The sequence below is a fragment of the Phyllostomus discolor genome, chromosome 2 (genome assembly GCF_004126475.2).
Source record: "Phyllostomus discolor isolate MPI-MPIP mPhyDis1 chromosome 2, mPhyDis1.pri.v3, whole genome shotgun sequence".
Taxonomy (NCBI): domain Eukaryota; kingdom Metazoa; phylum Chordata; class Mammalia; order Chiroptera; family Phyllostomidae; genus Phyllostomus; species Phyllostomus discolor.
Genome location: NC_040904.2, coordinates 49,015,072 through 49,031,144, shown reverse-complemented (window position 1 = coordinate 49,031,144; position 16,073 = coordinate 49,015,072). Strand labels below are relative to the sequence as shown.

At 39.1% G+C, this 16,073-nt stretch overlaps 1 protein-coding gene across 5 annotated transcripts in view; it reads right to left on the bottom strand.

Moving 5' to 3' along the window:
* Positions 1-1,564: 1,564 nt before the first annotated feature.
* Positions 1,565-16,073, bottom strand: part of TP63 (tumor protein p63) — a 137,909-nt gene continuing 123,400 nt past the window's right edge. For 3 of the 5 annotated variants that reach the window (XM_028504748.2, XM_028504749.2, XM_028504750.2), the window contains 4 exons: positions 11,363-11,520; positions 8,989-9,133; positions 7,535-7,628; positions 1,565-4,707 (listed from right to left, as the gene is read on the bottom strand). In XM_028504748.2, the coding sequence (XP_028360549.2) occupies positions 4,411-4,707; positions 7,535-7,628; positions 8,989-9,133; positions 11,363-11,520 (694 nt within the window). In that variant the 3' untranslated portion in view covers positions 1,565-4,410. The remainder of the gene's footprint in view (positions 4,708-7,534; positions 7,629-8,988; positions 9,134-11,362; positions 11,521-16,073) is intronic. The other 2 variants (XM_036017840.1, XM_036017841.1) reach the window with 2 other exon arrangements.

Sequence of the window (16,073 nt, the reverse complement as noted above, 5' to 3'; positions counted from 1 at the left end):
AACAACAAACAAAAACAAAACCCTGCACACAGGTATTTATAGCGACTTTATTCACAATTGCCTAAACTTAGAAGCAACCAAGATGTCCTTCCATAGGTGAATAGACAAACTGGTACATCAAGACAATAGGATATTATTCAGCACTAAAAAGAAATGAGCTATTAAGCCTTGAATAAAACTTAAGTGCATATTACTAAGGGAAAGAAGTCCCTCTCAAAATACTATATTCTGTATGATTCCAGATATATGATGGTCATATTCAGGAGCAGACAAAACCATGGTGATGGTACAGAGATCACCAGAGGTTAATGGTGGCTTCCAGGAGTTTGGGGGAGAACGAGTTGAATAGGATTTTTCGGGCATTGAAACCATTTGCATGTCACTGTAATGGTGGATATACGGCATAAATATTTGTCCAAACCCAGAGAATGCACAACAGCAAGAGGAGTGGATTGTAATGTAAACTGTGGACTTTGGGTCATAATGATGTGTCAGTGCAGGTTTCTTAAATTTAACAAATGTGCCACTCTCGTGAGGTTGTTGATAATGAGTGAGGCCAGGCACATGTGGAGTCAGGGGCTTTATGGGAAATATCCGTATTATCCCCTCAATTTTGCTATGAAATTGAAAAAGTATTTTTGGACTTCAAAAGACAGCTAACAGAATAAAAGTCACAAAGTACCAATCCATACAAATGGTTATAACTATTCAAAAATAAATAAATAGAAAACTACAGTTGAATCCAAGGTGCCTTAAAAGTATACTGAGGATTAACCACTTTCATTCTTTTTATGTTTCTTTTTATAACAGCATTGTATCAACCATTTTGAGGGAATTCATCACTTACATTTTAAGGAATGAGAATTGTAATCCTTTGTCACCCCTAATTCAACCTGAACTTGCCTTGCCTATATGAATGTATATATTCATAATATGATGCTATTTATAAAAAGGAAAACATATCTTTAAAAAGTGTATATTATATACAATATTATTCTATAAAGTTATCTATAAATCTAAGGTATTAAATTGCCATCTGATGTTAGCTCATAAAAGAATGAGCTTTTTCATTTCTTTAATAATTAAACCATTTTGATAGTAGATATTTTACTGATTGAATCAATGCATATAATTGAAAGGTGATACTTAACACTGAATTTGTAGGGGAATATGTGTAGAACCCACCATCTGCCATGCAGTTCCTGCACACAACTGGGAAATCTGCATCCCCGCCCCACAGTGCTGAGCTGGTCTCCAGGTCATCGCTGAGCACCATGGGAAAGCTCCTCTATCAAACATAAGAAGTATCTCATCTCTGTTCCAAAGCACACTCATTCTGACCTCAAAGTATTAAACCTGTGAGTACCAAATGAGAATATCTTTCCGGTCTTTTCTGTTTCACGGATTGGCTAAAATGAAAAAATAATGATTATATTGTTCTGGGATAAGGAGCATTAATATTGGAACCTCTTTAATGTTTTCTCATGAAAATTCTCTTCATCAATGATTAAAAATAAGGTGGCTAAAGACACACACACACACACACACACACACACTATCGACACCATTTCTTAATGCATTTTTATTTATTTTTAAATTTTATTGCATGTCTTGGTAAACATAAGTGACTTATAGATTTGCCTCTGGCTCACTAATGGCCCATGATACAAAATACCAAAAGTTAAGCAACTGAAGCTTTAAAAAAAAGATATCACATATATAAGAAATTATTTTTCAAAAAACATTAATAAGGTACATAAAACATATACCATTTACTAATCTTTGTACAATTATAAAAATAATAAAAAAAACAGAACCCTTAACATTCAACATCCCACATATAGCATTTTAGGGGAATATCAACAGACAAATGTTAATGGATTTAATGAAGAAAGTTCTGTTCTCCATTTGTGTCTCTAATCACCTCCAAACAAAAACCTGTCCATTCTTCAGCTAACTGCATTGAGCTGAGGCCACAAGAACTTCATTAAGCACACTCCTATTCATCTGCTCTCTATATTCTATCACCCCACTCTCCTAGCTACTCATATACTCAAAGAGTGGGAGTTTCCACCAGGAGGTTAGGCCAGTAGTTGCACCTAGGCTCAGCTAATGCCAAACCCATGAGATACAGTACATGAATTTCTGAGTCCCTAGTGCCATCAAAATAGTGCTGAAATAGGTCCAAAGAAGCCCTTAAATTTATTCAAACACTCAGGACAATAGAGGAAGCCATTTGTCCTCTTAGCTTTGCTAAGGCACAGCTTTCACTCTTCCCCTCAATAAGTTTTCAAAGCTGCCTGCTTGTTCCACAAGTTAACAGTGCTTATTACCACTGAAGCACAATGAAACTTTGAAATCCAGGACTCACTCTCTTTAACATACAAAATAAAAATAATAAAAAACATAACAACTTTCCCTCCCCCCATCTTACAGTTATGACATTTTCTTTAATTTGATCTCTTAGTTTTACTAATTGGTGTTTCAATGAAAATATAAAAACAATAATAATAACAATAATAATAATAATAATAAAATGTTTCAACTGTGGTTCTGAAAAACCCACTAACCCAAAAAGAAAAAAATAGCAAACACAAAATATGCAATTTCACACTCAAAACATATATACACTTTCAGATGACACTCATACATCATATTTTAGAGCCATATTAGCCCTTTTGCACTTTAAAATAAAAATGGAAGGTTATAGACAATGAGAGCCCTTTACTAGAAAATAGAAGAGCGTTTGAGAGCTCATTAGCATATATACAAAACATTTGTTGTAAAGTGTGAAAAAAGTATTTACTACAAAATATGCTTCTGAAATATTTAGTGGAATATTGCCATGTTTTTTAAGCTTTGAAGACAAGTCTTTGTTTATGTGGTTCAAGCAACAGCTCCTTCCATGGAAGGCTTATCCCTGGGACTGTACGGACATTTTTATGTCTATGCACAGTCCAGAAGAGAGTGAATGGGGAAGTGGGTTCTCACAGTTACTTTCCAACAAAGTGAAACTCTCATTGATCAAAAACGAAAAGTGACATAGTGATCTAACTGATGCCACAGAAGAAAAATAACCTCATAATTATATGTTTTCCAAATCACTACTCCTGTTTTCAACCTTGAAGAGAGAAAGATAAACAAGCCTCTACGTGCAGCACTTTATAAAATAGGAGGGCTTTACAAAAAACATTTATGAAGTAATATTATCTCTATTTCAAGAGGTCTTCCAATTTCAATTCATGGCTCACTGGGATCTCTTGCTGTTTGTTTAGTGGAGCTTCATTATTTCTATATATATCTGCTTTTCCTGGATATTCTTCTTAATAGACATTATGCCTTCACTGTAAGAACTACATAGATGGCATGTATCCCAATCAACTCAACCTTAATTCTATCCAGGGTAGCAAATGTGTAATTGAGTTAGCCAATCTAGTCATACATTTCAGTTTAAGGCTCTTATAATGGCCACAAATGTTTTCCCAGGAAATACTAAGAGATTACATGTCTGGTTTTAAACTTGAGGGAATTATTGATATATCCAGGAAAATGATACCAGGTGTTTTTGAAATGCCTGCCTTGGCCCTTTTGAGTTTTAGTCACACCCAAATTCCAAGAAAGAGAGGATATTTCCTCCCTGTGGTGTGTGATAATGCGAATATAAACTTTTTCTTGTAATTGGATTAAATAACTCCAGAGTGAATAACCATTACTAGTAGGGATATCAGTAACATAAAATATACCAACATAGGGAATCATGCACATATGTATACAGTCTCACCTACATAATAAGTAATGATAAGTACAACTTGATCTACCCAAAGGTTTGACATGGCATTTGTTTAGCATCAAAAGAACTGAAGGACATATACATAAATGTCACTCACATGTGGCACAAGCTCTAAATAGGTATTACCATACATGCTATACCTTGAGAGAAGGGGTATGTATACATAAGCCATTCAAAACAAGTAAATTAAAAAAAAAGTTGTTAAGTGCAACTTGATTTCCTTTCCTTTAAATTACATTTTAAACAATACTCAATGCCCCCCACTCAAAAATATATACTGTATATTTATATATTTAAATATATAGTCTTAGACTATAAAAGTAAAAATGCTTTATAAAAGTCAATGAGAGATCTCTGCAGCTTAAGAAGACACTAACTGCTTTTTTACTCACTTCCTAGCCATAGCAACTTTACTCTTACAAGCAATAGACTTGAAGGCTTAAAGCCAGAATCAGAATCAGACTTCAAAGCCAGAATCATATCAGCCTCTTCCTTCTCCTTTCCTTAAGAAACCAGACTGAGAAGAGGATTATAGAGAAAATGCTTTGAAGGTCAAGCTGTAGGGCCTTGTAGGGGGTGGGCAGATGGCAAGACTATGGAAAGAGATCACACAGCAGTGCTCACTCCCCCTCCTCCTTGATACGCTGTTGCTTGTTGCGACGAGCATCCATGTCAAAGTTGAAATCATTCCACTCATCCCTGGGTGGGAAGGAGATGGTCTGGCGGAGGGTAAAGCGCACAGCATCAATAACACGCTCACCCCGGGTCTCACTGGAGCCCACACTGACTGTTGAAGTACCACTTGGGGTGCGCAGGAGGTGGGGCGGGGAGGAGAAGTCATGGAGCTGCCGGTGGTCCAGGATGCCTTTCCAGATCGCATGCCGGAATTGCTCAGGGATTTTTAGGCTTGCCAAATCCTGTGCAATAGGAAAGGGAGTTAGGGCGAATTAGGACTGAGAGACTGACGTTTAGTCTATAACATTTTGTCATTCCCTAGTGCTTTGGTTTAACTGATCTGAATTTATTGATCCCTAAATTAGAAATTAAAGTAACTCTTCAATAACCTTTGGCACTACATGCAACTAAGCACAAGGGTACAGCCTTGAAATGCCATCTCTGCTTGCGGATAGCACTTCACTCATTCTTTACTGGTGTCAGTTCCTTCATTAGTGAAAACAGGGCAACAGTTAGATCAGAGGAAAAAATCCCAAAACAAAAACATAAGGTAAAAGAGGACCCTCTCACTATCACTACCACTCAAATGAGGCGATGAGAAGAAAAGATTACTATCAGTTATTAAATATTTTCTACATGCCAACCTCTGAACTAATTATTGTATATCATAATTTCACTTAATGCTCAGACTAGTGGTAGATACTATTACACTTATTTTTAGGTAGGAAAGCTGAATATCAGAGAAATTCACAAGTGTAAATTTGCACAAGTGAATGGACTGGGGACTCAGGACAGCCTCTGTACCGAAAACTACCCTAATCGCCAAAAGTCTCCTAGTGCTCAGATAAATTAGGGTATCAAAATGCAGAGTATGTGCCCATGTTCTATGGATGGGGGTAAAAGGCATTACAAACGTGGTTGAGCTTAACTAATGGTCATGGCATCTCTTACATTTATCTATACTAGGTCTTCATTAGCTTGTTTCAGTGATGGCACATTTATTTTATTTTATTTTTCCTCTTTTTATGGAACAGCATGGTGGGTAGAAAGAACATTTTTCTTGGAGCCAGAAGACCTTGACAAAGGTTCTGCTTGCACTGACTGGCTCTAAACCTTCATCAAGTCATTTATTCTCTACTGGCCTCATTGGTAAAATGGAATACAATTCCTTTTTAGGTCATTGTGAACTCATGTAAATGTGGATATTAAAATATTTTGCAAATTAGAAAGCATATTATATAAATCTAAACCATTTGTATTATTACTGTTGTATTACTAAGAACCCATCCTTGCATCTTAGAGGGGATACTTATGAAAACTCCCAAACTTAATGGCATTCTTTTTCCAGAAAGGGATGCTAAATAACTTAGACTGGTATTGAGAGACAAGCTGAAAAAGAGGTGTCTGTTTCCAGTGATGAGATGGAAGAAGCTGAGGTGAGGATGCAGAAATTAGACAGCCTTCCAATCTTTCTTGATTTGGAAAGTTGCAGTATGGGTACTCCAATTTCCTATTCTAGCAGAATACATTACAGAGAAGGTGATCCATAAATAGAAAAGTGAGCATAGTTCTTAAGGCTTTGAAAACTCCAAATAAGTCCAAACCTCTTTGTTAACTGGGCTCCATTAATCTGTATGACTGTCTAGATAGATTTTAACTTATAACTGACAGGTAAGAAAGCTGTGGTCCAGACACTGGCACAAGACCTAGACAACCCAGCAGAGATGTACTTGTGGAGAACATCTTCAGATCCTAATAGCCATCCTGACACACTTCCCAGTAGGGACAAATGAGCAAGTAGAAGGTATAACTTTAAAAACAGGGAAGAGATGCATTCTCTGTTCCTTCATGTAGAGCTCTCAATCACAGGGCACCTCTGTTGTCTTCAATGGATGGGTGTCAATGTCAGAACTAACTCCAAAAGCTTTCTCTATAGTTTTCACCACCAGGGAGCAGCAGCCAGAGCTGATTTATGGGGTGAAGAGGGGTGGGCATAGGGGTAGCACAGCATATACATGTCACCACAGGGCTGGGGCATTCTCATGCTGCAAGGGCATCTCTGGCATCAGTGCTCAAGGAGAGGAAAAAAAGTCCCAACTACAGAAGCAGAAGCAGAGGCAGAGAGGATCTTCCACCAGTCCAAAGGGATCTTTGGAAGCTGGTAGACAGGATAGCTAACCCCAAAAAGAGCAGCACAGAGGGCAGCCTCGGAGGAAAATCAGATTAATACAAGCCCCGTGTGAGCAATAGTTCAAGAAGTGATGTAGGAAGCAAGAAATGTCCCCTTCTATCCAGCTTGCTCCAAAATACAAACCAAAGAATATAAAAGACAGAAGAGCGTGATTTTGAACCCAATTAGATTAATTGAGGCCCAGAGAGGCAAAGTGCTAAGCATAAGTTTGCATTGCTACTGAAAGCAGAGATAGGATTTAAACCCATGACCAGTGATCTTTCCCAATGATCAGGGCTGTCTGAGCCCTATTCTGATAGAACTGAAGATGAAGGAATATACGGTTCTCACTGAGGGGAGCAGCTGATCCCCTTAAGGTCCAACTTCAAGGAAAGTCACAAAAGGCCAGCTAACAGAGTTAAGGGCCAGAAGTTTACACCTCAGGGTTATATTCCTGATTCTGTCATCAACTCATCATGGCAAATGCCTACATTTTTGTCTCCATGTTTTAAAGTGAGACAAGTATCACTTCCTGCTCTCCTCCCTGGGATCTAATACCAATTAATGAGAACATCCCAAAAGTTCTCTGAATTTAGAGGTTATAAATTTCCTGAAGGTGGGAATTAGATCTCCTCTTCCCACTCTGTACATAGTATGCAAGCAATAGATAACTGACTGATCAGACAAGCTGAGGAAGGTTTATTCTTAAGCATCTCATATGTATACAAGCTAAGGTGTGGGAATCTTTCTAATATGGCTATGGATTCCATCCAAACTGAGGATTAGGAGTATGACAAAAACAAATTTTAAAGCCAGGGGGATTAAACTAGAAGGTGGATGTCACCAGAGGGAGGAAATGAAGAAATAAAACTCAAGAGAAAAGTCTAACAGTTACTTACATCCATGGAGTAATGCTCAATCTGATAGATGGTGGTCAGCCCCTGGGTCGTGAAATAGTCCAGACATGATGAACAGCCCAACCTCGCTAAGAAACTGCAGCGGGAGGAGGGAAGAGGAAGGAGGAAACAGAAAAAGAAAGTTCACCCCAACTGCATTGGCGAGATAAAGGAAAACCCAACATTTTGCCCTGGGATGCCCTACAGAGAAGACTCGAGAGACAGATGAAATGTATGTGGTGCTTGGCTTTGAGATCTGGGGATAATTAGTGACTTGAACATTAGGTCCAGAAAAATTAAAATCAACTGTAAGGATTGCTGCAGGGCAGCAATTTTCAAACGGTGACTGAATTCTAAGGGTTTCTATATAAGTGCTTAAGGAGCCATTGCAGGGGGTGAAAGAAAGGAGTCCAGTGGTCAGGTTCTCAGCCCTCTTGCCTCCTAACTCTTCACTTTAAAAACAGCATCTCTACTTTAATTGTTTCATATGTGAGTGTTCTGAGAATGGTTCTGAGAATGAATCCTGTCCTTAGGATAGATTCATGAAACTATAGTAAATTATAGGCCACTCTCTGCCATGAAGTCATTAATGATTTTTGATTTTTTGTCTTCCTCAGACAATAGGCTCCCTCCTTTTTTGGTGCTGATCTCAGACTGGTGATGCCACCACTCTCTGTCACAGAACCCGACACCAGGTGGGATAAGCTATGCACGTTACTGTCCCTCTGACTGATGCTGCTAGTTTTACTGCACCAATAACATGGAGATCGACATACATTATTCTAGCAGCCAAGTGAAAGAATCATTCTGCACATGAAGCAGGGGCAGCTGATGTGTCCTAGGAGTGAGATTCGGGCACATACTCTTGCCTCTGTGAGAAACAGATCTCTCAGGCTTAATGCATTTCTCTCTTCTTGCTATCTGACCTTTGCCTCAAGTGTTCCCATTTCCCATATAGCAAAGCAGAAGAGGTCACCAGCTCCTTGAAAGGCACTGTCATTTTTACTAAAGTGAAAACTCTTTTATGGGCATGCAACTTCAAATTAATCATCCCATGGTGGCTGAGAGCTATGAGGCCTAGAGAGCAGAAAAGGGAGCAAGATAGCAAGTTTACTGCCTTTTTGGGAACCCCAGCCCTGGGCACCAATTTGGAGGCCAAAACTGACAGTTTAAAAATGTGAGGGAGGAAGTAGGGAGCAAGTAAAGCTGGGGGAATGGGCATGAAAAATTATATGCCTATAAAATTATATTTTCACTTTTCCCCATGTTGATTACAGTGCTGTTCCTTGATTATACACTGCTGATTACTCCACAGATCAGAGATAATAGTAGCTGAACTTCAACCACAGGGATGCTTTCTTTCTTTCCAACTGTGCTATTAACTTTGGACAGTGTCCACCCTCCACCACCCAGAGATGCTTAGGACAGGCCCCCAAGGGCACATGCTGTGGACTCACCTGACAAGGCTGCAATCTGTGGGGTACGGAGGTGGGGGGGTGCAGTGGGATGTGGATGGCATGGAGAGTGGGGGAGGGAGGGCTTGGGTGGGGCTGAGTCCATTCATGTCTCCAGCCATTGGCATGTGGGTGCCCATCATAGGAACTGAACAGAAGCAGGAGGAACAGAGAGGGTTACTACCATCATCATGTACCAGCGTTCCAGTGGTCCATTTTGCCTGGTTTAATGTACCTAATCTACCAGGCTTCCTTTCTAGTCTCATCTCTTACTACACCCCTTCATGTACCCTACATCTCATCAGTCAGAATAGTCACCAAACTAAAAGCTGATTACACACTTCTTGACTTTTGTACAATCTCTTCCCGCTTTTCTTTAGTTCTAAAGCTCTATCCAAATTGCTCATTGCTCCTGATGTTAATATTTTCCTCATTGCTTCAGCCTTCATGGGTTATATTTCTGCCTTCCTCACTAGATTAATCCCCTCAAATATGGAGATTAGACCTTAAATCTATCTCCAAAGATCCCCAAAGATCTCTCAGCACAGTGCCCGGCATAGAGCAGATGCTCAGTCAACTTATGTTAAGTGAACAAATGAACAAATCTGTGCATGAGGGAGTATATTTATGTAGTAATAGAAATAGGAGGATTTATTGCAGTATTTGTAGAGAACCATAAATCTAATAAAGGAGGAGCAAAATTAAAAATTCTAGCTCTTTGTTTTGGCCCATTTCAGGGTTGTATTTGGGAACACCATCAACACACTGAATTTATTTATTTATTTTTTACTAAACCATAAACTGTAAGCTTTCACTTATAGAGAAGAGAAGCTTAATAATATTTATGGAACCAATTTTGTCCCCAGGTAAAAAAATGATATGTAGACATATCAAAACAACATGTCTACAAAAAGATGAAACGTACTTTGCTTCTACTTTAGTGAGCAGTAGTGTGCCAAAGGGAAAGACCTTTGCCACTGACTGGCCAGCTGAAGAGCACAGGACTACAGTGTCTCACCAGTTCCGCTCTGACTTTCCTGATGACGGCAAAGGAAAACTGTGATGTATACGTAAGAAAGAGTAGACAAATCACGTCACACAAATGTGAAAGATCCTTATCATTACTACCATTTGGTCATCCCAAGAAAAACTTGAGGACTCTTAAGATCTCATAGGAAAGAAAATTAGGGAAAAAGTAAACTATTACTTTTTCTTTTATTGTCAAGGAGTCAGGTTTTGAGTCTTAGGTTTCATTTATCCCTACTGAGAGGGCAGTCTGGCTCTCACATCTCTGTTGCTCTACCACATACGTCTCCAGCTCATTAAAATCTGAACATGTGCCATCAGACCGTAGAGAATCCCAACTCTACCCTGCCTTAACTTCCTTAAGAGAACCCAGTCTCTTCAAAGAAACACTGAAAATACCAAAGGCTTAGTAAAAACGCTGGAAGGTTTCAAAAGAGAGTATTGAGGCACCATTTTATGAAGCGGGGGAGGGTTACAGGATACATGTACAGTATTCAGGCTCCTGCAACCCTGAGGATATTATACATCCTTCTGCATTTTTACCATCCTTTTTCTTTCTTTCAACTTTGGGTATCCACTTTGCTAGATTTAGTTCTAGGGGGCAAAATAATTTTATATACCACAAAACTGTATACCAATCATTAGCTACTTGGATGCCCAAATCTCACTTTGTTTCTTACAGTTATACTTAAGAAACCAAGCTATAACTTATACTTAAGTTACAGTTGTTATGAGAAATCTGTGTATAAATAAGTGAAAGAGAAACTCCTTTCCCTATGTCATTTCATTAATGATTGTGAACGGAATGGATTAGACAAGTAGAGAAGGCCAAGATTGCAGGGACACAGAATCATAAAGTGTTAAATTGTGCAAAGTAATGATTTTATGAATGAAAAGCTGAGCATTAGAGCAAAGAGGTTTGCTATTCATAGTTACATATGTAACACTGCAATAGAGTCCAAACTGTAATATATTTTAGGTTTTAAGTCCGCCATACCACGCTACTTCCCACATGTTGGATATATTTGCTTTTGACTATCTCAGTGGATGTAGGAGGTGAGCCTTTACCTATGCTGATAGGAGTGGACTATTCTTTTCACCGAGATTCTTATCCCCACTAAAGACACAGCCTTCTTCATCTCTAACAAAGTACTTTGTAAGGAACCACATACCTCAAAAGCAAGAAAATGTTTACTGTGAGAAATTCAAGCCACTTAACTTGGATCTGTTCTGTCCCACTATGCTTCTCACTTAGCTTAAGAGCAAGCCTTTCCCCCATCCCGGAGCAGAGTCTTCCTCTCACACTAGCCCTGGGGGTCCTTCAGCTGCTGCTAAAGGGAGATGCTCTTACTGTTGGCTCCCATGCTGTCAGGAATGGTGGTGGGAGTGAGGGCGTTGCGCTGCTGAGGGTTGATAAGCTGGCTCACGGAAGGCAGCTTGTTCATGCTGTTCATTTTGTTCAGAGGCGGGGAGCTGTTACCGTATGAGGTCTGAGACTGCATCGAGGTCCTGGGAACAAAAAGGTCGGAATGATGGTGAGCATGGGATACTGAAGCTTGGGGACTGGTCATTTTCAACAGGTCTCAGGTTAAAACGTCACCTTAAACTGTACAGTTGCAAAACTATTCCTCCAGAATCAACAAGAGGTTATCTGCACTCCCATCTGAGAACTTTTTCTGACTAGGGAGGGCTCATAATGCTATCATCAAATCATATTTTTCCTGAATGTGTAGAGTACAAAGTTAAATTTCTTCCTAAAGCTTCTCCTTTGTGAGAGGCAGAATAAATGCACTGTCCTCTTTCTTTTATCATTTTCTCTGCCCCCTTTCCCTTTCTTGCCTGTCAACTTAAACAAGTTTAAAAATCAGCGAGGGAAAAGAACTGAGTGAAGACCCAAAGGCTTATGAAAGATGTAGAGATGCCAAGCTCAAATGGTAACTGAGGCATTTCATTTGTAGCTGCCTAGGCCATTTGGTATATCCAGAAAATAACTACAAAGCTAATCAATCAAACAGGGCCTTTGGCAGCAGAGCCTGCTCTTATGCAGAGGCCTCGGCATGGAAATGTGGCTTTGTCAGTTTAGATGTTCATGGGCCATGGAGTAACCATTTGGAATACCAATAGCCGCTGTATGCAGGAGAGCCCTGGAGCCCAAACAACTGTTTTGCTGACTTTACACAAGTCTCCTGGGAGACGAGGGAAAACATGTTTTCCATTCAGCATAACTTCAATCTGGAAATTTACTAGAACTGGTTTGTCATACTATGCATTATATTACATATGACATTCCAGACTCAAATGCCATTCCTGACTTCTTCTTTGAATATAGATAGAACTAATGATGTCCACCAGAGTCAGGACAGGATGTAAAGTCAGAAAATGGAAGTTTAAGTCTTCCTCCAGCATATATTAGGAAGCTGTAAGTCCCTGTGGGAGCCACAAAACATTCCTGCATTTGTTTTCTCACCAGGAAACTGTATAAATGAAATTCATATATACACTTGCTGCGGGAATTAGATGCCAGAGGAAGAAAAACTAATGAGAGGTGGTTGCACCTTTGGGAAGCTCATAGAGCAGTGGATACATAGGGCTAATAATCCAACCTATCTTGTAGAGCTGTAGTGAAAACTGAAATAGATAATATGAAAAACTTTATAGACCATGTGGTATTAGCAATCAATAATTACTGTGACCACAGAGTGAAGATTGGACTTTCAGCATGTTTCAAACCTTTGATGGGAGAAGCTCCCCTTTTAGACTCATCAACAAAATGTGTTTTTGTGTTTCTGTTTGTCTCCTCACTGCTGCAGTGACACTTACATTAGAGGAGAGAGAAATAATGTTTTTTATTTACATGTATACATGTGTATGCATGTATATACACACACAACTATATATAAAATACAAATCTTGGTTCATCCATGAATGAACCAAGTTTTCAAATAAATATGGTATAATAATGTTTGAAAATATAATAAAAATGGTTCTAGTACATAAGTGTCACAGTTGTATACTTGGTCCGTGATGCTGCCACGCTTGTTCTCCATGATTACACAAAACAGGGGTGGCCCCATTCCACAGCTAGGGGAATGCAAACGATATGCTCTATACACATTTGCATAAATGTACATGACAATTAATGTACAATTAACAGTTCAGCTGCATATTAGCATCACTGCCTGTAAGGTAGGAAGGCACTGATTTTTTTTAGTTCTCAAGAATTCAAAATTACAGGTAGATCCATGTTGCACAAACAGATGTTTATACAATAAGCTTTCCCAATTCTTTCCCAATTGCGAGATACTTCAGGTTACTAAGCTCTCCTTTAACCATTTGCTAAAAGATTCTTACATCCCTGTGGAGGAGGACATAGTATGGGGGGGAGGGCAGAAATCACTATGCCTATTATAAAGATGGGTAAATATAAATCTGTAAGAAAAAATGTGCCCTAGTCACACATTGCCAAATGATGAGTAGAGAAGTTTCCTGGCTCCAACTCTAAGTGCTTTTCTTTCTCCCTCATTCTGTGGCACCTTCCCAGAAATAAGGTAGTGGTGTGCAATAGGTTACAAAATCAAGAAATGGGTGAAGTTGCCCTGGCTGGCATGGCTCAGTGGATTGGGTGCCAGCCTGTGAACCAAAGGGTCACTGGTTCAATTCCCAGTCAGGGCAGATGCCTGGGTTGTGGCCCAGGTCTCTAGGAGGGGGTGTGCAAGAGGCAACCACAACTTGATGTTTCTCTCCCTCTCTTCCTCCCTTCCCCTCTCTCTGGAAATAAATAAATAAAATATTTTTGAAAAGGAAATGGGTGAAGTCATAAGAGAAATGTGGGAGACTGAGACAGATCAGGTAGCAAGGGATATACATGGTAAAGGGAGCCTCCCAGCTATCATCAACTCTACTGCACAATGTGTAAGAGTCAACCCAGTTGGATATACTTAGGAACATCTGTAAGTCCACATCAAAGTGCAGGAAAACACAAGCAAGGTGCCCAAGAGATGTTTTGTCAGGTGCCTCTTCTTCTAGTTTTGCCTACCACAAATTACCTAGGAAGCCTGTTTGCCCAGACTCCAGAGGCAGGGTGGTCTGTGTGACCTAAAGAGACCTCTATCTATCTCTCCCATTCCCCCAAACCAGTCAAATATACATCAAGAGCTGATGGAAGCATTATTTGAACCATTAACATCCACCAATAGGAAAATAAAAATATAATAATAGCTTTGCATTTTCCCTGGACCCTCAGTTATAATAAATGCCTTCTTCCAAATTCTATTATAAGTCTCTTTTCCCTTTCCCTTTATACTCTGTATTTTTGACCATTTTATTAGTTCATTTATTATAAGACACCTAAACTATTTTTTAGAAAAGTTGTTTAGAAACCATAAATGAACAAAAAAGAAACATGAATTTTGGGGTCAACCAAAACATTTGGGGTAAGCTTCTAGATCTGACACAAATTAATTGTCTTTGTTATGCAAGTGTCTTGAGTCTAATTTCCTTAATCTGTACAGCAGCCATTATACACATTCTAGAAGAGTTGCTATGAAGATTAGATTATGTAAGAACCGTAGAAATTGTCATATAATCTGTCAGTGCTCAGGAAAAACGTTGGTTACCTTCACTCTTCCTCTTAAGCCCCAAATGTTTAATGCTTCAGTGTTTGGTTAAGGGGATAAGAAGTATATGTTATAGGAGGAAGTGGCAAGGATCTTAATTGAGCAAATACAGAAATTAGGATGAGTGAATGAATGGGAATAAGAGAGTCTGAAAAGGTCCAAAATTCTGAATGCTTCTCCTTTAATGTAGAAGTATTAAAACCACAGGGTGAAAGATCAGGGTAGTTTGTTCAACATTAAGTTTGCAATGTCTGAGATACAGATAATATTCTGATAATCACTATGTGCTGAAGAAAAGTGAACATGGCTGAATAAATTTGTGGCCTTGAAGAACAACCTTTTAAAAAATATTTTTCCTTTACAGACATTCCTTTAATGTCACAGTCCTTGAGTAGACAATCCCAAAGACTGATGGTACATCTGAAGAGATGAACAAAATAGTCAAGCACAATAGGACCCTGTGCTATTATAGTTTTCATATCCCACTCCCACCACCACCAAATCAAGACAAAACAAAAAAGTAAGAATATAGTTCTGTTTGAAAAAATAACAAGGTATAAGCCTCAGGCTGTTTTCCCCAGAGGCACACTAGATTCTCCTAGGAATCCAACATAATACCAATGTGAAAAGACATGTTTCATGCATTTCTATTTTTGTAGAGAGATCCTGGTAAAGTGAAGTCCCAGTTCTTAAGTTTAACAACTTAGGCTTCTGTGTACATTGCTAAGATAAAATTCAGCCTCTCAGAGCTATGAGTGACATTTAGATCATCCAAGATTAGAAAGCACATTTTCTGATTCTAAGTCCAGTAACTATCTAGGTCACAGGTGGCATACACAAGGCCGATGGGCCAAATCCAGCCCTCCACCTTGTTTTATCTGGCCCAGCACCTTGTTTCTACCTGGCAGTAGTGCCAAGCTCTCACTTAACTGTTAAGGAGCAGTTACATTTATGCAGTCCTAAAATTACATTCAGCCCTTTGAAGGCAACCCCAAGGCTGATGTCGGCCTCAGTGAAAATGGGTTTGACACTCCTGATCTAGGTGGTAGAGAGTCAAAATTCTTAGGAAGACACAAATTCAAAATCGTCTTTATAACTTTGCTGGAGATGCCTAGAATTCCATCAAAGGTTTCCTTCTTTTGCCTTAAATCTTTCATTGCCAATTAAAAAGCAACTCTTTAGTATAATTTGGTGATACCTCAGAGTAAACCTATTCCACCAAACCATTTCTGAAGTAGAAATGTGAGAGGGAAAAGAGGTTTGAGTAGAGCAAAACACCCCTGGTGTGAGGAAGGTCATAAAAAGGGAAGATATGAACCATCAGAAAATGATTGTTTCGCCCTCTATGGCCCTGCTTGTACGCTTTCTCACCAGCTGGGTAATCGTGCTTCTAAATACAAAGGGCAACATTTTAATTTCTTGACAGATCAACTGTAATTATAAAAT